Source organism: Corella eumyota, chromosome 1 (assembly GCF_963082875.1).
Source record: "Corella eumyota chromosome 1, kaCorEumy4.1, whole genome shotgun sequence".
Taxonomy (NCBI): Eukaryota; Metazoa; Chordata; class Ascidiacea; order Phlebobranchia; family Corellidae; genus Corella; species Corella eumyota.
Window position 1 is genome coordinate 3,771,499 of NC_137490.1, and position 23,528 is coordinate 3,795,026.

The window sequence follows — 23,528 nt, forward strand, 5'->3', positions numbered from 1 at the left end:
CCAAATAATTATTTTTAAAGCGACGATGTTGCCAATAATTTCTGTAACAATTTTTCATAAAGTTTTTATTTTTACACAAACTTTTTAAAAAATCTAATGGTATCCTTACATTTTTTAATTTATAACAAGGTTTTAAAAGTAATTTTTATTTTGTATGTAAAATTACAGAATACAATTGCTTACGGAACCATTTGTTTAGACCTAATGTGTAAAAATTTGCTGATTAAAAAATGAATAAAAACCAAAAAATGTCTTAAATAAAGCAAAAAATGGTTTAGCACCCTTAAAACTGGTAAAAATAATATTATATTAATAGGGGCACTTACATTTTTAAGATTGTCAACGCAAATTTAGTAAATCAAAGACAATCTAAACGAAAATTCACAAATAAAAAAAGTAAAAATATTTTCTTTAGAAAATATCAAGTAATTGTTAAGGTATTGTAAAAGTTTTAATTGAAACAATAAAAACAAGGCATGACAATGCATAAACAGTCAAAATATGGAAAAAAAATGAAATACTGCATCAAAAACACTAAGATTTTGCTCTTTCTTAAATGCCATACATTCTTGTTACATTTTTTCTTATTTGTGTGAGAACTTCATCAGTTGTTGTTCCTTTAAGGTCAGCTATTTCACAAGCAACACTCGAAGCCATACCAGGATGAGAATATTTAGCTGCACTTTTACTGCCCTGAAATTTTAAGATATTTCTTCTTTAATATAACTTTCTTGTGATATAAAAAAAAATAAACCCAGAACTTAAGGCACACAAGAAATACAATAAATTTATGTTATCAAACAATTTTAATTGAGTTTTTTATTTTTCGGAAAACATAAAGGAACTTTCACATACTGACCCAGCCGTTAGTTGCTTATAGCAGTTTTAAATGAGATTGAATTAAAAGGCCAAAAAGCAGAATGGTTTTTGGCAAGGAGAAAGTAACACAAGGGTTTTATGACAAGAAATTACTGGCAGTGTGGTGTAGTGGTAAAAACACTTGCTAAGCCACCATAAGGTCGTGGGTTCAAGCACCACTACACTCATGCCTTACCGCCCTTGAGTAAGGCGCTACAAACTGTATGAACTTCTGCTGAACCAGCATTTAATCAGCAGCATAACTATTATAATCAATAACATCCAAACTTTCAAAATTAACTCGAGACTGGGTCGAGGTAACTGATATTACTGTTTGGGTGGCGCATTCGACCTTCTCACATCAAGGAAAAAGATATATACAAAAAAAAGTGTGGTTCAATTCCTTGAATGCTAAGCGATCTTACCCCTCCACCACGCTGCCCTTAAATACATAAAAAAAATATAAATTTGTAACTTACCCCTGACACACATCGAGGAATAAAATAAGGACAATCAGTTTCCAACAAAATTCTTTTTAAGGGAATATCCTGTACAGCACTTCTTGGTCTGTATGCACTTTTGTTAGTTAAAAGGTTGGTAAATCCAACATAACAGTTTGGAAAATATTCGAGCATTGGTCGAACATCAATTTCTCTGTAACAATAAATATTTAATATTAATTATTCATAAAGGTTTAGTGAATCCATGCTCGAACAAATACATTAAAAAATTTAATATTCTTTTATACACCCCTTTGTCGACCTTTCATTTTTTGGGATGGTTTACTTTTTAGTTAGCTTATAAAAAAATATTTTTTTTTAAATTTTGTTAACTGACCAAAAACTGACATAAGATGTTTAAATAGCCTATTCTATCATTTTATTATTTTTTTTTCTCTAAAATAGAAATGGCTTAAATCAATTGAAAAAAAAAACAAATTTATATTTACTCGGTGGTGAAACAATGTCGATGTATTTTAGTATCGTGTGGAACATATCTTTTCATCACTTTAATGAGGTCTTCATCTGCATCTCTACAGTGTATCACAAGAGGTAAACTCATGCTGCAAGCCTTTTTCAGTTGTCTTTTGAAGACACTGATTTGAAGATCGTGGTCAGTTTTGCCAAACCTAGGGGAGAAAAAGAAATTTAAATGATATTACTATGTAGATATCATCAAAATTTCATAAATTTTTTTTTCATAAAAAAAAATAAAATTTCATAAAAATTAAAATTATTTATTTAGTTTGATTAAATCAAAAATATATTTAAACTAATTTTTTAAATTCTCCAGCATTTTGTAACAAAATAACAAAAATCTGTATATAGTATAAAGAGATTTTATAGATTTTAAAACAGGCTTACACAAGAAAACATCAAACTAGCATAATATATAAGTGTGTATCTCCAATTTAGGGGTCAAAAGTAAAAAAAAATTGGTAAATTATCGCAGCTGATCGTAGAGCATGCTTTCAGTTTGTAGATAATGAATTACCAACTAACATAAAAAAAACTACCGAGCTTATATTTGTTATGTAACAAAATCCCTTGTGATTTTACAGTTAACTGCCAAAAGAGCTAAAATTCAGCTCACTGAGCTTTAAACTAGTTACCCTACTATACAATATTACCTGTCAGAATAATCCAAGCCCATCTCTCCCCATGCAATCACATTCTCATAATGACTTATGTTATGTTCTATTTCCTTTTCAACCAAGTCGTCGTAGGTGTTTACAAAATGGGGGTGGCATCCGAAAGCTCCCCAAATTTTATGTTTTCTGTCGTTGTTGTTTAAAATTGATCGTGCAGTTGAGTAGAGACTGGGTTGGCACCAATCTGCTATGCATCCCTCATAATTTGAGGGAAACTGAAAATAAAATATTTTTTTCTAAATTAAGATGTTAAAGTACGAGAGAGAATTAGCGAAGACCAGAAAAATATGAAAAAAGTTAACAAGAACTATAAAGTATGGGAGAGAATCAGCAAAGACGGCAAAGTACAGAAGTTTGCCTTAGGACCGCAAAATACAAGTGATCCGAATGTGTTTTATAAAAATAAGATTTGTTTATTATTTCTTTATTACCTTGAAAAAAGCTTCATCCATATACCGGGAGAAACTATTCCGATATGAAAGTCTTTTAAATAGAAAGTCAATATGGCAATGTGTATCAACAAATTTAACTTTTGAAGTCATCTGCAAACAAAACAATATTCAAATAAACAACCAAAAAACTCCTTTAGAATATAATGATATCATTTTACTATAGTTTTTGTAGTGTAATGTTTTAAGTACCAGTATAACAAATTAAGTACTTACTTCATCACATAAAACTGATCGTAAATTATTGACCCGATTTTTGTCCCATTCTTTATGTAAGTTAAACTTCAGTTCATTAGAAAATAACGACATATTGTTATTTTCTCTGCTATCGTATACTATTGGTAAAGCCCCTAACAAAAAAAAGCATACTTTAATAAAAAAAAATCAGATAAACCATATGCTAGTCGAACAAGTCTTGGTAAAATTACAATTGCCAAGTTTTTATAATTTATTATTATATAATAATCTGGTATTAAAATATTATTTTTGTTTCTAGTTCTAAAATCTTTGCTAAGCACTTTTAAAACAAGTATCTACTTTTAGAAAAAATAAAATGTCAATACTGTACTAAAAAAATTATGAGTGGCAAACTTATTGAGTGTTAGTTTGGTTTAAATTGAGAGTAATACTATAGAGCACCAACTGATATTGTTGTGATATTTCTCACTGTTTTCTAGGTGGCAATTTTAAGTAAACAACAATAAGATAAATGCATGTGTCGGTAAGCTAGTGAAAAAGTAATTTTAAAGAAAAATTAAAAAAAAATTCAACATAAAAACAATTTAAATAAACTTATACAAAATTTAAAAAAAGATTTCATAATTTATCGAAACGAGTATGCCCAAAAATGGTAATTTACAAAAAAAAATTGAGAAATTTTGTTTACCTGAACTAAAATTGTTGAAAGACCGTTTACGTGAATTTCCCACACTAGAGGTCAACCTTTCCGATAATCTTCTGTTACTATCACTTGATCTATTCTCAGTCCTTCTTGAAGTTGAATAATCGCTTTTTCTTCGGAGTGATGTTTTTTGAGAGTTGTGTCTTCTTAAAATATCTCTATCATCTTTTAAAATTAAAAATAACTTAATTTTTAAAAAAAATAACTTAATTTTTAAAAAAAATAACTTTAATTCTAGTGATGTAGTTAAAACACTAGGCTTTACTCCATAAGGTCACGAGTTTGGTTCCCACTGCATCTAATTTAAAGCACCTTTAAGGCACTATAAACTAAGTAACAGCAAATATATACAATTTTTTTGTAAATTCATAAAACTAGTAAACAAAGTATTAAAAAATTAATATCAGCACAAAATTTACCATGTCTACTGCTAGAACCAGAATAACTCTTTCTTGAAGTTTTTTTTGGTGTTTTGTCATCAAAATCATTACAACAATCCCAATCTTCTTCACTATGGTGGCTATATCTTCTTGAAACCTAGCCAATGAAAAATTTTACTTAAAATTAAAAGATTCCAGGCATAACAAAGTAAGCAGGCAATAGAAATATCATAAATATACAACACTAGACTATGTTTTGTTATTTAGACCAGTGGTCGACAACCACCGGGCCACGACCCAGTGCCAGTCTGTTTGGAGTACGTTACCGGGCCGCATTCTTTTCCAGGTTAATGCTTTGCAGCAAAAAAGTGCTTATTTTTTGATTTGTAAGCTTTTTTTGTCCCAGAAAAATTTAAAAGTGTTAACCATCAATTTGATAAAGGAATAAATTGCTTTAAACCTAAAAAATTTTTTTGGTAAATGTTTGAGGTTGTTTTAAAGCTGGTTCGCAAAAAAAAATTTTTGTTTTGATCGATACGCATTGCAAAAAAGTCTGGCGACTGATTTATAGCACTAACAACTTAAATCCTTTGTAATACTATAACCATAAAAAACAACAGCCTTTATTATCTAACATCCAAGTGTTTTATATAAATTTCTGCAAATTTAAATAAACCATAACTCAAAACCCAACTACAATTTACCAAAATGTTTAACATTTCGATTGCGATTACATTATTTTGCTCCCTTTTAAAACACAAGTTAATAGTAACATTATATAGCCTAAATACTTTTCATTTTTTATTGACAAAAAGTGTATATCAAGTATTTACCTTAGGTTTAGTTGCTGAGACAACAGATGACAACATTTTTCCTTTCTTTACAGGAGTAGTCCAATCCTCCGAACTAGAGGACTTTATTTCTCCATCAGAGCTTGATTGATCGGATGCTGATTTTCTTTCTCCAGAGTCTGATCCCTCTGAAGATGAGCCAGAATCAGAATCACTACCGCTTGATGAGGAGGATGTGGAGTCTTTTCTTTTCATGTTCGAAATACTCACAGAACCTGAAGAGGTAAAAATTAATTAGTATATTAATATTAAATAATTTTTTTTAGAGTTAGAATGGTGCAAGAATAGTGCAAAATAGTGACATAATATTAATTTAAAATAAAATATTAAACCTTTATATATGAAAGTTATCGAAATGATGTTTTTTTGTAAGATAATACAGTAGCAAAACAGACAAGAACTTTGTATTTTTTTGTCAACTTACTTTTATCTGGTGATTTTTTAGACACAGCTTCAATTTTTTCATCCTTAGGTTTTGCCTTAATTTCAATTTTTTCCTCCTCATCAGATGACAAAACGTTTACAACTACTGCCTCCTTTTTTGCAGTAGGTTTAGGATTTTTATCCGGTGCACTTATAGGTGAAATGTTCTTTTTTCGTGACACAAATTGTCTTGAATTGTTTACAGGTGGACTTTTATTGTCTGAAGAATGGTTGTGAGGTATAATAATTCTTGGTTTAAAATTAGAAGATCTAGTGTTTTTAGGACTAGTGTCTGTTAAATCAATGGTCTTCATAAATGGTGTTAGAGTACTCTTTGAGTCCTTAGATAAAATTGCTGTCCGTTTTATCGATTTTAAATCAGTTCGTGGCGGTGTTACTGTTTGATGGATTTCCATTTTTATGTCAAAGGTTTTTGATCGCTTGTTGTGCATCGTTGATTTGACATTTTTAAGCAAGGCCCTTCTTAGAACTGTGGGAGATTGATCACTGTCTTCCGAAGAACTACTTTCAGATGTACTACTCTGTAAAATAAATTGATAAACACAATTCATTTAAAAATGTGTTATTAAAAATGTATTTGGATAGCTATAGCTAAACAAAATTTATACCAAAAGAGTTACTCATAAACATATCTTAATTAATTTTAAACAAATAAACATAGTTTAAATTTTTGACAAAATTGTACAATAAACTATGTGTGTAAATTATGATAACGATTTCGTAAATCAATATTTTTGTATTATTTATATTTTAACCTGTTCATCAACTGGTAATTCAATTGGTCTTTTTACTAGTGTCCTTATGGTTCTAGTAATTGGTGTCTCAAAATTTCTTGTGATTGGTGTTTTTATAGTCCTGGTCAATGGTGAACCAAGTTTATTACTAGGAGAAAACGCAGCTTCCGATTTAATGGTTCGTTTTATTTTTGGTATGGTTGGCGTACCAGTATTACCAACTGCTAAATGGTTTAAAATTTGGCTTTTTATATTGGAAATTCCGCTTTTGGAATTGTCTTTCCATTTTTTTCTTTCTACATCAAAAATTAAATAGAATTAATTTTATTTAAAAATAAAATTTAAAAACATTAATCAATACATGTAACATTATGTTGCATTATTTTTTTTTTGTATAGCCTATATCTTTATCCTCGATGTGGGAAAGTCGAATGCGTGACTTAAACATAGAGTAACATCAGTTACCCCGACCCAGTCTGGAGTTGCCTGTGGCAGTTTGGGATATTATAAATTATAATTGCCCGATAATTATGCTGCTGATGAAGTGCTGGCTCAGTCGGAGTTGGTTCCGTTTATAGCGCCTTACTTAAGGATGCTACAGCATGAGATCAGTGGGGATTGAACCCATGACCTCATGAGTGGTGTAGCAAGTGTTCTTACTACTACACCACGCTGCCGGTTTATAAATTTATTCAATTAACACAAAAAAATAACAAGAATTTACCTTTTATTCCACTTGCAGATTTTGTTATTCTGGCTTTATTTATCCTATTCCTTTTTAAAGAAAGAGCTTTAGAATTGTGTTTGTTATCAAATCTGCCGGTTATTTCCGAATAATTTAAGTTATTTATATCATCTTCTTCTTCTGATGAAAATACTTCATGATAAGAATTTAAACTTCTCGATAGGCGATAAGAAACCGGACTTCTTTTCGGTTTATGCATTTTTGAATAATAAATGATTCTATTACTTAATAGTTTAGATAAATGATTATCTGTAAAATAATAAAAACATTATTGCTTAACAAATTAGAATACGAAAAAGGGCCAAACAACATAAATTGTGGTAAAGTTATTTAGAAATAAACTAAATATAATTGTTACAGTAACATTATGATTTTTGGTATAAAAAATACTATGTTGATTGAAAAGAAATTTTGATGTAGTTTTCTGTAGAATAAAAGAAAAATATATAGTTGTACAAAATAAAAAAAAGCCCTAAAAAAAATTTTAAAGAAAATAAAGGCATTTCCTTCTTATGCTAGTGTATCAAATGTTATTGAAAAAATACAATTAAACCAACACTAATATATCATGCAAATTTTAAAAATAAAAACAATTTCTATCATTTTCTTCTTGCTTTCTTTTTCCTATAAGGGTGGGCAGATTGCAAACGTTTTTTAGCTTCCATGGCAGCAAAATTTGCTTTCGATTGCTGCAGTAATGGATGTAAATTAGTTTGTGTGTTATTAGTCATTGTGCTTGGTTTTGATCTTTCCATTTCCTGTAATTTTTTCTCAATAGATTGAATTGCAGACAATCTAGAAAAACATTAAAATCACATAGGCCTATAAACATTAGCAATTTTAAGTTATGCCGATATTATGTAAAAATATAAATAAGAAAAATTTTTTAAAAACCATTTGCAAACCAGAAGAATTTTGTTTAGAGTAATTTTTATGTTGTTATTAAACATTACAATCACAATGTATTAAGTATTAACCAAAACATAGTAAATTGAATAACAAAATAAATTGTTCAAAGTTTTCCCTTACTTAGGTTTACTAATCTTTCCTTGGTTAGAAGTTTCGGGAGCTTGAACCAAATCAGTTTTTAAGTTCAGATTTAACGGAGTAGATTTATTAAAAGGCATTTTTTCTTGCTCGTGGGCCCATCGCACAAACAGTCTTTTCGTTAAAACTTTTTTTCCATTCAAAGCATTCATTGCAGTCTCAGCATTCTACTAAACCAATATCAAAATTTATTTATCCTCATCTATTACTTTATATAGTATTGGGTTAGTCAGAATAAAGGTGTAGGACCATACTGTAGATCTAATATTTTCTATGTGAAAGATTTCTGCCATCAAAATTTACTCAAAAATCATTTAAATTAGTGAAAGCTTTCCTATTTCAGTAAAATAATGCAAGTTAATGACACCGTTTTAGTAATTTAAGCTGTATATATATTTAGCAAAACCAACTAATTTTTTAGTCAGTATGTATATATGTAAAAGTATTATTGTTAGAAAAATTTTACCTTAGTTTTTTTGTAGGTAACGAAACTAAATCCTCTTGATTGTCCTTGTTGAGGTCCAGTTTTATTATACAAATAATCCAATTCCTTTATTTCGCCAAACTGCTTCAATAATTGAAGCAAATTATATCTAATAAAAAATTAAAATTGAGATACTTCAGTCATTTTTAAATTTATATCTTTATCCTTAGTGTGAAAAGATTGACATCTCGACAAAAAAACATAGAGTAACCTCAGTTACCCTGACCCAGTCTTGAGTTGACTTTGGCAGTTTGGAATAATATAGTTTGGTGTTGGCTCAGCAGGTGTTTATACCGTTTATCAGTTTATAGCACCCTGCTCAAGGGTGCTAGAGCATAAGAGCACTGGGGATCGAACCTCATGTAAGAAAAGCCAAGTGTTCTGACCACTACACCACACTGCAGTAAAAAACATCCATTTATATCAACATCAACACAGCACAATCAAACAAAACTTACAAACTGACAAATTAAAAACAGATGAAATAAAAACAATAAATCTAATAATGTTAATAGCAATATTCCAACTAATTAAGTGATTAAGTTTAATGCAATATTGTATTTATTGTTATATTTTACTTACTCGTTCAATAGTGGATCCATATTACCGATCCACAAACGATTTTCGTTCACATTTTTATCTTTTTCTTTTGCCCGCTCGTCCAAGGGTATTGGTTTACTAACTTTTTCTTTAATAGCAGGTTTAAATTCAGTAGTCATTTGTCATAAAAAATATAATATTCAAAGATTAATTGAAGTTTAACTAAGCAGCTAAGTTACAACTGAAATAAACTAGAGTAAAAGACGACTTTACGGTCGTCCGTCAAAAGGTAAAATAGTGCAAGAGTTAGTTAGCTAGATTATTAACTTCAACTGTTATATTATCGGTCTTTCTATATAGTTTGTAATTAACAAATTGTTACAAAATTATACATTTATTAAACTTCTTAAACGTCTGCCCTGCGCTCGGTTTCGAAGTATATTTTTGGCAACTCTATACTCGCTTTGCATCATTAATTTTATTTTAAAACATCAACACGTGCTTTTTTTAACCAAAATTAAGTAAAAAAAAGTAATAAAAACAGTATATAACATTTTAAAAGTAAGCAAACAAGGTTACATTTTTATATTCTCATACATTTGTTTATTAAATAAAAATACTTAATTATTTATCCTTTATGTTCTGCCAATTTATTAACCAATTATTGTTGGAAGTTTGTCATCGGTTGTTCTTGTAACAGCCATGGATTTAATTTCCCATTCATATTTTGTGTATGGTGTACTCTTTGGTAATTTGCTGCGCTCAAAATCAAAATTTTTATGACTTCTTCTTTGTGACCTTTCAAGGCATCTAGCAAACTGATGCCTGAGATTTGGTTGCTTTTTAATAGGACTGCTATCTGCTGAATATCTTTTAGGTCTGAGTTTAGTTTTTACCGGTGAAACTGATGATATTTCTCGACGATGAGGAAGTTTTAATGTTTTGGGGGTTAAACTAGGCAGCTTCTTAACCTTTTCTTTTCCAAGTGCTGGAGTCACCGGTCGATCCAAACCTAAGTTAATTTGCTCTAGGCAATCCGTACTTGAAACAACCAGAATTTCTGGTTCTGGAATTATGGCAGTGCGAGTTCTAAGTAAAAATTGTAATAGTTAGTTTTTCAAAGGGAAAAAACTTATACTTAAAAAATCACATGTTACCTTACACAACTCGAGCATTTTTTCATTTAATTAAGTTACTTTTTTATTTTAACAGGTGATGGAATTTTAGTTTTGGCGGTTTCTTGTGCTCTAGATTCACGCAGATCCTGTAAAATATTTCTCCATTTTTCATCTTGTTCAACCGATGATTCAATGTCATCAGATGGTGCAGCTGTTATGTTGTTGGAGACAGTACTGGTAATGAAAGCAGAGGAACCCATTGACTCCTTTATTAATAAAAACAATATTTACACAATATTAACAAATAGGAAATTTAAAATAGATAAATTTTTAAGATTGATTTTTAGTTGCAAATGATGGATTTAAAAGAAAGATACAAAATTACATCTTGTTCAAATTTTAATTTAAAAATGAGTAAGTTAGTCAATTTTACCTAAACAAAAAATACAGATGTCTACATATGATAATACAAATACCTGAATTCCACGGATTGATCTATCTGTTTTCTGGCGACTGCTAGCCACCGATTTCTTTGATATATCAGATTCAGACTTAATCGAAGGCAAGACTTTTTTCTCCTTTGCTTTTGCTTTCTTTTTATTTTGTTGGGGCTCTGGAAGATCGATTTGAAGAAAAACTCGACTTGCAAAGTAATGGACTGGATCGCGAAACATATACTCCTATATCATAATCAAAAAAAATTTAAAAATATTAAAATATCACAGTTAATTTGTTAAGACTTGTGGTACAATGTTACCTATTTCAATAATAAAATTTAATTCTACACATCCTGCACTTACTTTATCATTTAGTATGGGTTCTTCAGATTTGCTTTTTTTAATAACACTTGGTAATTCCTCTATATTACTCTCTGAGGATTTTACAACATTAACAACTTCTTTATCTGATGTTATATCTGATATTTCATGTACAGTACTTTGCTTTCCTTGGGACTTACTTGACTGTGACTGGGTGCTTGATGATTGCAACTTTATACTTTCAATTTCTTCTGATTTTATTAAATCTATCTCAGATAACAATTCTTGAGACTTAACTTCGCTCGCTGCTTTCTTTGATTCTGAAAAATGACTTGAACTCGAAGACTGATTTTTGCTTGCCATGTTACCAAGACGAACGATTCGTTTAGCCATGGAAGATTCTTTTGAACTGGATGAGTTTTTTAAGGATGAAGACTGTGTAGAGTCTGATGGTTGAATTGGTATTGACTAAATAAATTGACAATTAGTTATTACTTTTAATAGCCAAAAATGCTAATTTAATTTTTTTAGCCATTTTTTTTTAATCTATCTCACTTATAATCTATCTGAATTTAGGTGATTTTTACCCTTTTTAATAAGTAGATTATAAATATAAAAGTATTAAAAATGTAAGACTACTTCTTTTTGGCTAAGATCTTCTGGTTTAACAATATCAATCACTTTTAGATCAGATGCACTTTCTGGTAACTCTGAAATTTTGCTTAAACTTTCCTCTTTTACCAAGCTTTCTTTACCCAAATTCAAAAAAAAAAATAAAAATTAGAAAACTTAAACAAAAAGTCATTTCTAGAATTAGTGATAACCTTTATAAGATGCTGTTGTTTTTTTAATCTAATTCAGGGCTAAATTTTAAATATCTTTTAAATCTATATTTATATTTGTAAAACTTTTAATTAAAACTTTTCCAATTCTTCATTTAAAGCCTTTGGTTTGTATATTACCTTCACTTATCTTTACTAAGGGTTCCTGACTTTTCTTCATAACACAATCACTATGGCTTGTACCAAAGTGTTGCTGACTACCCTGAAGGTAGGGCTGACTTCTATTTAAATCTCGTTGACTTTCAAAAATCTTGCTTTTTAAATCTTGGGTGCTTTTGGTGCTGGAAGTTCTGCGCATAACTTTAAGAACGCCAATTGATTCACGGCGCAAGTTCTCAGGCTTTTCTCTGACGTCCATCCTATAATAAACAAGCAATTTAAACCAAGTAGGTCAATACAGATATATGAAATTCAGGAAATTAAATTAGAAAACATATTAGAACATTGTAGCAAATACTTAAAACTAACTTTTTATTTTAAAGACAATGTAGAAAAACTTTGAAAAAATATTTAAATATATATAATACAAGTTTGTATTGATATTAGATGTTTATTTACCTTTGATTTGATTTTGATCGTACACCTTTTAAAGCATCAGTCATGCTGACGGGATGTATTGGATTGCTAAGTGATAAATGTTGAATGTCAACTGATTTGTAGTTATCCACAATCAAATTCCTTTGGCTTGCTTTCGTTGTTTCACTTGACTTTTGATTTTCTGTAAAAAATCAGAAGTTGTTAAATAATACATTGAGCAATAACTAATTATTATTGTCTTGGAAAATGTTAAACCAATTTATTATCACCACATGACAGATTTAAAATTTATTAATTTACCAATATCTGTTTTTGCAAATTCTGTATCCATTGAAGTACTGTAAAACATTTAAATATATTATTAAAAACCTGAAAACTTGTTTTAAATAATAAATTTTATAAATTATAGTTGTTTTACTGTGGTCCAATGTATGGAATGTTTGATACTCCAGTAGAACTACTTTGTATATTTTTGTCTTGTTCGTTGCCAAATATTTGATCCTTTGATGGAAGGTTGATCAAACTTATTTGTCTGGTTGAGTTAACAAGACTTGCTGCAGAAGCTTAAACATGAAATTAAAACATCGGCAAGTCTTTCTTACTAGAACTTTATTAATTAGTTTTTAATAAACTGAATTTACAATATGAAGAACCAGCAGCGTGGTGTGTTGGTAAAAACACTTGCTACACCACACGTGAGGTCGTGGGTTTAATCCCCACTAATCTCATATAAACGGTACGAACTCCTGCTGAGCCAGCACTTATCAGCAGTATAATTATCGGGCAATTATAAACTACAATATCCCAAACAGCCACAGGCAACCCGAGACTTGGTAAGAGTAACTGATGTTACTCTATGTTTAATTTGCGCTTTCGACTTTTTCACATCAACGATAAAGATATATACAAAAAAAAGGAATTTGCACTCTTGATATGTTATTTATTAAATATAAATAAAACAGCCAAGTTTTGTAAAATAAATGTATTACCTTTAGCTAATTCTTCCATAAGCAATATTCTTGATGAAGCAACTCTCTCAATATTTTGGTGAATAAAGTTGGATGGAAATGTTGATGATTTTCTTTAAATACATAAAAATTAATTAAAAAATATAAAAGCATTTTAAATTTATGAAAAACTTCACCTCTTTGTATGGAAATACTGTGCTTAAAAGAAAAAATATATTAATAATTTATAACATCTTCCAAACAGAATCCTAATTTTTAGTACAATACATAGCAAACTTTAGAAAATCTATAGTGAATATGTATTTCTTCACAAACAATTTACTTGGTTGGTAAAGTTGGGGCAGTGTCAGCATCTTGAACATCCACAATTTTCACAGAAATTAATGAAAGAGTTTCTTCAGGGGTTTCTTCTTCTGGTGGAAATTGGTTTTCAGGTAAGATAGGTAGTATAAACCTAGCCCAAGCCTGCAATACAACTTATGTCTATTAATAGCCTTGCTTGTATCAAGGCTTATACATATATTCACCACACATGAGGTCGTGGGTTCAATCCCCACTGATCTTATGCTGGAGATCCCTTGAGTAAGGTGCTTTAAACGGTATGAATTCCTGCTGAGCCAGCACTTAATCAGCAGCATAATTACTGTGCAATTATAATCTATAATATCCCAAACTACCACAGGCAACACGAGACTGGGTGGAGTAACTGATGTTACTCTATGTTTAAGTCGCGCATTCGACTTTTTTGCATCGAGGATAAAGATATATACAAAAAAAAAATATTGAAACCATAAGATAATTAAATGTATTTCATGCTTACACTATTTACTATGTGATCGTTTATGCCAGTACAAAATTGAATTAATTTTAACACACTTACACTATTTTTTATAGGATTGTTTAAAACCAATAAGACATTAAATGTATTTTTACACTTACACCGTTTACTATAGGATCCGATCCAACATCCTCTAAAGCTTTTGAAATAACTTGAACACAATCTCTTTCGTTGTCGTTCTTTTCCCTTACTTTTTGAATCCCAATTAAACGACCCATTTCAAACAATACATCAAGGTCGACGATGTTTGTGAAAACGCTAAGTTTTTGAGCTGCAACTTTTATCGCCTTTTCATCAGTTTGAAAGATTATCTGATCTGTCTCGAAATCTCGTTTTAAAAATCCTGGCATCAGGCAAGACATCACAAAATTCTGTCAATAAAAAAAAAAAAAAAAATATTAAATAACTTTAAAACAAATATTTATATACTCTTACAATAAAACAAAAAATTTTTTTAAAGCAGTCTATCACCTTTAAAATTTCAGGGTTAAATTTAATTAAAGTGTTTGCTGCAGCTCTCTGTGCATGTTCAGATGGTAACGAAAATAAATTTTTCATTTGGTTCATTAAACATTTTTGTACTCTATCTGGAAAGAGTCTAAAAATTGTATAAATTAAAATGATACTTACAATAGGTATAGGTTTTAAGTATTTAATGCAAGTTGTTGACCAATCCCAAATTAAAATGTAATTGTACTTGTTAAATTGCTTTTAAAAAGGTCTTTTCTATATCAACCTAAGCTTGTCTACATTTAACAAACCTATCAGTTTCTGTATTAAAAGACGACTTTTGGCAAGCGTCAAAAACTGCTCCAACGAATTTACAAATATGGTAGGCTATTTTGGAACTGCAACTACCCAGTACATCTGCAATGGCAAAAAGGCCTTCTGAAAGATTTATAACAGTTATCTTTATGGGGCACCAGGGTTGTTTACTAACTTCTTCAAGCAATACTGTTAACAAATCTGTCATTGGTAATCCCTGCATTAAACTAGCTCTTCTCTGTCGTTCTTTCTATATTTTGTATATGGCTAAATTAAAAACTAATATACAAAACTTATTTTTCTTGAATCTTAACCCAAATTCTCTAACCATTTCAGTTACAAATTTACCAAATTCTTAATACCTTATTATAGGCTTATTTATTATTAAGTTATATTTATTTTATTGTACCGGCAGCATGGTGTAGTGGTCAGAACACTTGGCTTCACTACATGGGTCCTGGGTTCAATTCCCACTGCTGCCATGCTGTAGTGCCCTTACGCAGGGCGCTATGAACTCTTGCTGAAATGGTCTTAACACTTCCTGAGCCAATTTTAGTCAGCAACTTAATCACCAAGCAAATATTATCTTTAATATTCCGAACTGCCAAGTGCAACTTAAGACTAAGTCAAGGGATGTTACTTTACGTTTAGGTCATGAAGTTGACCTTCCCACATCAAGAAAAAATAAATATAATAATTAAATTATGTTGAAATAAACAACTAACAGGTTAAAAAAATTTAATTTTTATTAACTTAAATTGAACCTTAATAAATTCTGCAACTGCTACTGGTTTCTCTTTTCCTTTTCTTATTCTTGTTGGTGTTTTAAGAACGATTTTTTGTACCATTTGTCCTTCCTCTCTTCTACCTTTCAAATATTTTTTTAATTCAAATTCTCTCACTCCTTTAAGCCTTCTCCATTTTCTACCGGTTTTACCTGTACCCAATCAAATTTAACTTAAAAATATTTTTTAATGTTTGAAATTTTTTTGTTTGAAATGTTTGAAAATAATTTTTTTTTGATTTGTAAAATAAAAATGAGTTTTTACATTCTAGCACACACATTGTTTTTTTAAATATTTGTTTTTAGGTCAAATATACTGACAAGTAATTAAAATATTATGTAGTCAAAAGTAAGAAATTTGTATTTACTGTCTGCTTCACTTTCTTCAGATAGCACTTCATCTTCTGAGCTGGATTCATACAACATAACTTTCATTTCTTCCCACTCTGAAAAATTTTTAGATAATAAAGTAACATATCCATATTGTGATTTAAAATAGTTTACAGATCTGTAATAGTTTTATATTTTTCTATAGAAAATTAAAAACCTATTATTTTTAAATGACAAGTTCTCACGATTTTGGTTGTACTGTTCATCAAAATCATCAGTATAACCAAGTAAATATTGTTGGAGAGCATAATAATCTAGTAATTCAGTAGGAGGGTTGGGATAAATAGATTTGACCAAATCCCTTATAACTGAGTTTGGAATAATGCCATCAGGAGCAACAGCACATTTCTCTATCCTAGCTCTATCCAGAGTTGAAACTAAAATAAAAAAGACAACAAAAACTAAGAATAAATATTAAATAGCAATAAAGAATATTTTTATATCCTTGATATAACTAGATCCCCTCTACAGCAAAAAATGGGGTAATTTTAATTACTTTAACCCAGCATAATTTGCCGTTATTAGCTTTTCACAACTATTTACTTTTTTAAATAGGCTATTCGATGAAAAGTCACTTATTAGTTGTTATACAAAAATTTTTTGGCTAGGCTGTTATTTAATCTAAAAACAATTAATACTTGATGTAAATAATAGCCCATTTTTTTGCATTCCACAGATTTTTTTTAAAGTTTTATATAATTTTTAATTTAAAGAAAATTACATTGTTTCTTAAATACAAAATATAGTTAGGCTATTTAATAAAAAAAATTACTTATTAAGAAACATTAGCCCAATTTATTTAAATTTTAAGTTTTCTAGCAAATCAGCTTGATATTAAAATATTTAAAAATTAAGAATTACCAAATTCAGCACTGAGATCGATATGCTTTACTACTTCAGATTTGTCAACCATAACAAACTTTTCTTCTGGTATCTCTTCTTCAGGTTCCTAAAAAGTGATTAACATTTCAAAATCTTAGTAATAATTTTTAATATTTTTTAATAATTTTGTCAACACCAGCAGCGTAGTGTAGTGGTAAGAACACTTGTTACACCACACATGAGGTCATGGGTTCAATCCCCACTGATCTCATGCTGTAGCGCCCTTGAGTAAAGCGCTATAAACGGTATAAACTCCTGCTGAGCCAGCACTTAATCAGCAGTATAATTATCGGGCAATTATAATCTATAACACCCCAAACTGCCACAGGCAACTCGAGACTGGGTCGGAGTAACTGATGTTACTCTATGTTTAAGTCGCACATTCGACTTTCCTACATCGAGGATAAAGATATATACAAAAAAAAATATTTAAAATCATGTCATTATAGATTGCTTTACTAATAATTATAATAAACTTTAGAATAAACATTTAATGTACTTCTTCTTTCTTGATTTCAATTTCTTTTTTCTTCGGTTTTCTTAATAACGAACACAACATAGCTGCTCTTTGCTTAAACCCAAACTTTTTAATTTTTACAGCTTGGAAGGGTACTGTAATGTTAAAAACAAAAATTTATTACATTATAAAATAAAACCCTTGTTTGAAATTTAAGATTATAAAAATTTTTGGTGGAAATTTTTAGTTTAACAATTTAATTTTCCCACCATATACTGGATCTTCTACTTCTTTTTGTGTTTCCACTTCAGAACTCTCCATTGGAATTGGCATCTCCGGTTCAATCTCCACCTCTTCTTTCTTTTCCCGCATATCCAGTAATTGATAGAGATAGTAATCAGGCAAGTAATCCTGTGATGCAATTCTCACAATGTGGTTGCGGAATGTGGCAAGTAAATCTCGACCACTGGAAAAACAAACAAGGGGATCTTCACAACCAAGTAAAATCTCACGAATCTAAAATTGAAATTAAAATAAAGTTCATTTTTCGAGTGTTTTTAAAGCTGTAACCGAATGAAGATTTCAGGCAAAGTGCTAATTTGAATAACTCTGTTAATTTTTCATTATATTTTTGATGGAATAAAAAAACAAGTAAGTGCAAATTTTTTTTTAAATTGTGTAAACCATATGAGCCTTTCCAGTTAGCAATATTGCAATTAAAAGCTATGTCTAAAGCAAATACTACATACAGTTAAGTATTAAACTCACCAATAGGCCTTCAGTGTCCCAAACTTTAATGACAGTGTCCAATGAGGAAGTCACAAATAGTTTAAGCTGATGAGATTCATTTGCACATCTTACTTTCTTTCTATGTTGTAATTCTATGCCAAGTGGAATCTTTTTAACACATGATAGTACAGTCTTATCACCATTGTTAGATACTGTTGAATTAAAAAAAAATTAATTTTCTTTTAGTTGTTTTTTTTTGCAGATTTTAATAATGTAGGCCGATTAATGTATTATAACGTTAGTTTTATCAAATTTGTTATACTGTACACAAATACTTTAACTGTTATATGCAGTTATGCATATCTGAATCACAATCAGCAAAAAAAGATAAAAATAAATATTGAACCTTCCATATTTGAAGAACTTTTCCAGAAGAACTCATGCATTTCAATTTGGCCACTTGCATACCCAAGTAAAACAACGTTGTCAGTTAAAGCTACACATGTTGGCATCTCATTCCAGTGAAAAAACTTCAATTTTTGCAAAAGTACCTGATCATTAAAAAAATAACAAAAAATTGCATGTTTTTAAATTCTTGTAAAAAATAAAATAAGTATTACTATAACAATACTGTTGGCTTGCAAACAATGACATATTTAAACCTTAATTTTTTTTTAATTTGTTATTTCAAGTAATTTTAAATTTCGTGAGGTCTTGAGTAAGGCACTATAAACGGTATAAACTCCTGCTAAGCCAGCACTTAATCAGCAGTATAATTATCAGGCAATTTTAAATCTATAATATCCCAACCTGCCACAAGCAACTCAAGACTGGGTCAGAGTAAGTTGCGCATTCGACTTTCCCACATCGAGGATAAAGATATACAAAAAAAAAGAACAAAATAATAACTATTTGTAAAATTTAAAAAAACAATAATTAAAAAAAGTTGATAAATTTGACCAAATATCAAACCTCGCGATGCAATGGTTTAGAAGTTTGAAAAGTCTCAGCTCTCCAGATATTAATTCTCCAATCTGTTCCGCTTGTTAACAAAATATTGTTGATTGTTTCATTATCACAAGTTAAACTACCACATGAGGGAGCATACATAAAATTCACTTGACCAGAATGAGCCTGGGTGAATTTGAACAAAAAAGAGATTAAAGTTTTCTAAAGAGTATGCTTTATTTATTGCAAAATTGCATAACCTTTTCAAAATGTTAGTTTTATATACACAAAAATTGTAATTTTGCTTTTATTGTGTGGTTTAATTACCTTCAATGTTTCCATGGTAAGTAGTGGAACGATTCCATCTCTTAATAATGTTATTCTTCTACGAGCATTTCTACCTTCAATTACAATTTATTTAACAGTAAATTTACCCTATTTGTTATAGCTAAACTAATTTTTGAATGTAATTATAAAAGGTTCACTTAAATCTTTACAAAATTAGGTACATACAACCTATACAGTTTAAACATTCGGTAATAAGAGTTACTGACCCAGTCTTAAGTTGACTTCAGCAGTTAAAAATATTATTCCTTATAATTGCCTAAAAATGGTTTCGAACTCATTGTTTTCTAACTAAGAGTTTATACCACTTATAGCGCCTTACTTTAAAGCATTACAACATAAAAAAGTTGGTTTCAAACCAAAGATGTTATGACAATATACATCAATTATAAAAGTAATATTAACCCAAAAAACAAAATTTTTTTAAACATTGTTAAAGCACATGTTGGTCTGTATTTTGGTTGGCCAGCTGCTCCGTTGCAAAGTTTTATTTGTCCATTGTCCAACCCAACAAATATTGCATGTTGTCGTTTCTCCATTCTATTTTCAGTCCATGTTACTTCCATTGCTACTACAGACAACACCTTAGAAATAAAATATATTTATAGGTTTATACAGAAACCAAATCCTGTTAGTTTAAATGTAGACACTATATTTTTTCTAACCTTCTGCCTTTTACCAGGTTGAATATATTGTTCAATCCGGCCAGGGTTAACAGTGCAATCATACTCAATCACCGTGCTATCAGCTAACACAATGTAACAACTCTTCCCTTTGCCATCTACATCAATTGCAAGACATTTTTGATCTAATTCTGTCGTGGGAAAGATTATGTTAAGAATGCTTCCTGATAAAGGAGATACAGTCATAATTGAATGATCATCTAAGATACAGATTACACGGTGGTCTATTATTGTGTTGTCAGTAAAAATTGGCATTTCATCTTCACTTATAACTTCAGAAACATCAAGTGTGCTGTTTTCGTTATTCAAAGTCAAAGTCGATATTTCAAGATTGTTGGCAGACTCATCCAGATTATGATTTTCATTATTTTCTTCTGTGCCACCGTCAGTATCTATTTGATCTGGTTTGTCCAGTTTGATTTTGGAAGGATCTTTTTTATCAAAAAGCTGATTTTTTCCTTCCTTTAAATGTGAATCCCTTTTTTCTAGTTGATTCTTATTTTCAACAACTAGCTCAGTATCAGTTAAAGTTTTGTTGTTGTTAATAACATCACCTTGTGAATTTTTATTTGATTTTTCTTGTGATATATCTTGTTGAAGCGCTGATTCTAAAGCTGGGTCATCAACAATAATGGTTTGAGATTTTGATTCACTACTTATTGTAAGATCGCTTTCTGTATTTTCAGCAACAGAAAATTGTGATCCCGATGTCAAAGCAAATTTTACTGAAGTCATCAGTTCAGATTCAGATTCTTCTTCATCATCATCTATAGAATGAAGGCAACGTCGAATTTGACAAACACTAAGTGAATCCACATTGCCGGTAAGAGTGCAAAACACACTGAACAGAGCATTCATTTCGAATATTCTTAGGTCACTATCAGACCGATAAAACAGTCTATCATTTCTAACTACTTGTAATGCTAGGATAGGCTCAGATAATGTGGTTTCACTGATGATTTCCATGGTGTCTAATCGCCACATTTTTAGACTACCACTTGATTTGGACCATGATATTATAATTGGTTGTTGGGTTAAAGTGGCGACTCCTGTAATGCCATCTCTGTGACCAGCAAATCTTTGAATTACAGTTTGGGATTCTGAAAAACAATAATAATACTATATCTTATTGGACAATATACATACATAATGACAATTTTGAAAGCATGATTCTCACTGCTATATTGAGTTTTAGCTACTGTTTTTTATGCTTTTAAAAAAACAATTAGCATGTAAAAGATTTAGCAATACCATAAACTAATTAACAAACTAAGAAACTTAAAACAGGGCCTAAAAGAAAATACTTGACCTATGATTACACTGTTATGTTGGCCTTATTTACCTGTATGATAAACATGAATTGATCCATCTCTAGCTGAAGTAATAAAAAAAGAAAAGGGATGATAATATGCACAACCAGTAAGTGAGGTAGAGTGAGTGTTTGTTATTACTTCAATTTGTTGTCTCGAAACCATACTTATTATGTACAATTTGTCATCAGTTAAGGCTAGCAAGGTTTTTGTTGCTTTATAGAATGTAATACTGTGCACCCATTCCAAAGTGCCTGTAAAATATCAAAATGACTGTAATGAATTGCACTTACCTAAAGACTTTTTTGCAGATTTTGAAATATTACCAACAGCATGATGTAGTAGTTTGAACACTTTGCTTCACTACATGAGGTCTTGGGTTTGATCCCAACTGCTTTCAAGCTAAAGCGCCTTTAAATAATGCGCTGTTAACGCTATGAACTCCTCCTGACTCAGCACTTAATCAGCAGCTTAATTATTAGGTAATTTATTCTATAATTATATTCTATAATATCCCAAACCACCAAAGGCAACTTAAAACTGTGTCGGGGTAGCTGAAGTCACTCTATGTTTAGGTTGTAAAGTCAACCTTTCTACATTGAAGATAAATAAAAAAAATATAAATATATATAAAAAAAAATTTAGTATAAGCTTTATCTTACCACAGACATTACAAACTAATGGTGGTTTTTTAAGTTCAAGTGGCAATCCAATTTCAATCAATTTTAATCTCCAAGACAACACAAAACCTTTTCCAGTAGTGATCAGTTCATCATATTCTTCGATATACAACATATCAAGTACAGTGTCCTCCATTGGTATCCTGTACTTTTCCTCAAAACCATTTGAGCTGTATGCACGCAAAGTCATATCATCACAATAACCTGTAAAAATTAGTTGGTAAAAAAAAGAAAAATTTCTAATATTTTATCGATATTTTATGTTTAAGTTTTTCTTACTGTTAAACTCATGGGTTTTCCAAATATATCTTGCATGAATTACAAAAAATTGTAGTAAAATAGCAAAGCTTTTAGTGAAATTGAAAAATATAAACAATTAAATGTTTCAGTTGATGTAAATTCAACCGGCAGCGTGGTGTAGTGGTAAGAACACTTGCTACACCGACATAAGGTCGTGGGTTCAAACCCAACTGATCTCATGCGGTAGCGTCCTTTGAGTAAGGCGCTATAAACAGTATGAGCTCCTGCTGAGCCAGCACTTAATCAGCAGCATAATTATCGGGCAATTATAATCTATAATATCCCAAACTGCTACAGGCATCTCGAGACTGGGTCGGAGTAACTGATGTTACTCTATGTTTAAGTCGCGCATTCGACTTTTCCATATCTAGGATAAAGATATATACAAAAAAAAAAATTTTTGCAAAATTTTAATTTTTTTTGCAAAAATTTTTTTTTTATTGGTGTATGTCTTTGGCATTAAAAATTTGATTCTACAACATTTGTAAGTTCTTTCTATCAGAAAAATCTTTACTACTCTGCTTATAACCCAGAACACACAGAACATTCTTTAAAACACAAAAAAAAAGATTTTTATTTTTTACCTATAAGTGCTTGCTGGGAGGTTATCCATGTGCAGTGTCTTAAATGATTCCGGATGGCAGCTTTAGAAATCATGTGTGCATGTCCCTCCTTAGGATCATATGTCCACTCTACAATACAACTTTCCCCACTGTTTGACGCCACATAATTGATCACATAAATTTCAATTCCGTTTTTCTTGTCTTCATGAAATGCAACCTCAGATATAGGACTTGGGTAGTGTGAGATGGTGTGTTTAAGCATAAGACCAGATTGTACACACATCTCTTCGTCTCCCCCATATTTGTTTCTTAAAAAAATTGCGTTTTCAATTTCTTCCTTGGCCCTTTCCCAGGTTTTAAGATGGCGTCCCGTATTCATATTGTTGAAGTGGACTTTTTTTAATCCTAATAAATTTTAATTCCACACCATACGATTAAAATCAGATATTTATACTTCTGTAAATATAATGCTAATTAATATACTAAGTTTAGTGACTTAATATAATATTGCTTACTTAAATTTTTTTTTTTAAATAAGCAAAAGTTG

The 23,528-nt window shown here is 30.1% G+C and overlaps 4 protein-coding genes across 4 annotated transcripts; all 4 read right to left on the minus strand.

Moving 5' to 3' along the window:
• Window positions 1–162: 162 nt before the first annotated feature.
• LOC145753386 (uncharacterized) lies at window positions 163–7,293 on the minus strand. The gene is made up of 12 exons (XM_082569802.1): window positions 6,993–7,293; window positions 6,290–6,564; window positions 5,515–6,055; window positions 5,073–5,305; window positions 4,279–4,396; window positions 3,845–4,024; window positions 3,175–3,308; window positions 2,941–3,051; window positions 2,489–2,724; window positions 1,808–1,987; window positions 1,338–1,512; window positions 163–693 (listed from the first exon to the last, which is right to left on the minus strand). Exons 1-12 carry the CDS (start codon window positions 7,210–7,212, stop codon window positions 553–555), a joined length of 2,544 nt encoding a protein of 847 aa, XP_082425928.1. The 5' UTR covers window positions 7,213–7,293; the 3' UTR covers window positions 163–552.
• A 26-nt stretch (window positions 7,294–7,319) lies between these two features.
• Window positions 7,320–9,510, minus strand: LOC145753397 (putative RNA-binding protein 18). The gene is made up of 4 exons (XM_082569813.1): window positions 9,127–9,510; window positions 8,527–8,653; window positions 8,043–8,227; window positions 7,320–7,808 (listed from the first exon to the last, which is right to left on the minus strand). The coding sequence occupies exons 1-4, from the start codon at window positions 9,261–9,263 to the stop codon at window positions 7,613–7,615; spliced, it is 645 nt and encodes a 214-aa protein (XP_082425939.1). The 5' UTR covers window positions 9,264–9,510; the 3' UTR covers window positions 7,320–7,612.
• A 212-nt stretch (window positions 9,511–9,722) lies between these two features.
• Window positions 9,723–23,360, minus strand: LOC145764118 (uncharacterized). The gene is made up of 22 exons (XM_082575708.1): window positions 23,003–23,360; window positions 22,101–22,322; window positions 21,471–21,692; window positions 20,855–21,228; window positions 20,111–20,470; window positions 19,888–20,029; window positions 19,428–19,501; window positions 19,125–19,286; window positions 18,559–18,703; window positions 18,192–18,364; window positions 17,693–17,939; window positions 17,466–17,578; window positions 16,946–17,033; window positions 16,270–16,461; window positions 16,063–16,140; window positions 15,675–15,847; window positions 15,004–15,160; window positions 11,600–11,709; window positions 11,003–11,428; window positions 10,679–10,882; window positions 10,281–10,468; window positions 9,723–10,173 (listed from the first exon to the last, which is right to left on the minus strand). The coding sequence occupies exons 1-22, from the start codon at window positions 23,358–23,360 to the stop codon at window positions 9,738–9,740; spliced, it is 4,644 nt and encodes a 1,547-aa protein (XP_082431834.1). The 3' UTR covers window positions 9,723–9,737.
• On the minus strand, window positions 11,818–14,733 carry LOC145756972 (uncharacterized). Its single transcript, XM_082572407.1, has 8 exons — window positions 14,617–14,733; window positions 14,247–14,516; window positions 13,630–13,772; window positions 13,329–13,420; window positions 12,758–12,902; window positions 12,640–12,677; window positions 12,361–12,520; window positions 11,818–12,161 (listed from the first exon to the last, which is right to left on the minus strand). Exons 1-8 carry the CDS (start codon window positions 14,710–14,712, stop codon window positions 11,894–11,896), a joined length of 1,212 nt encoding a protein of 403 aa, XP_082428533.1. The 5' UTR covers window positions 14,713–14,733; the 3' UTR covers window positions 11,818–11,893.
• Window positions 23,361–23,528: the final 168 nt, after the last annotated feature.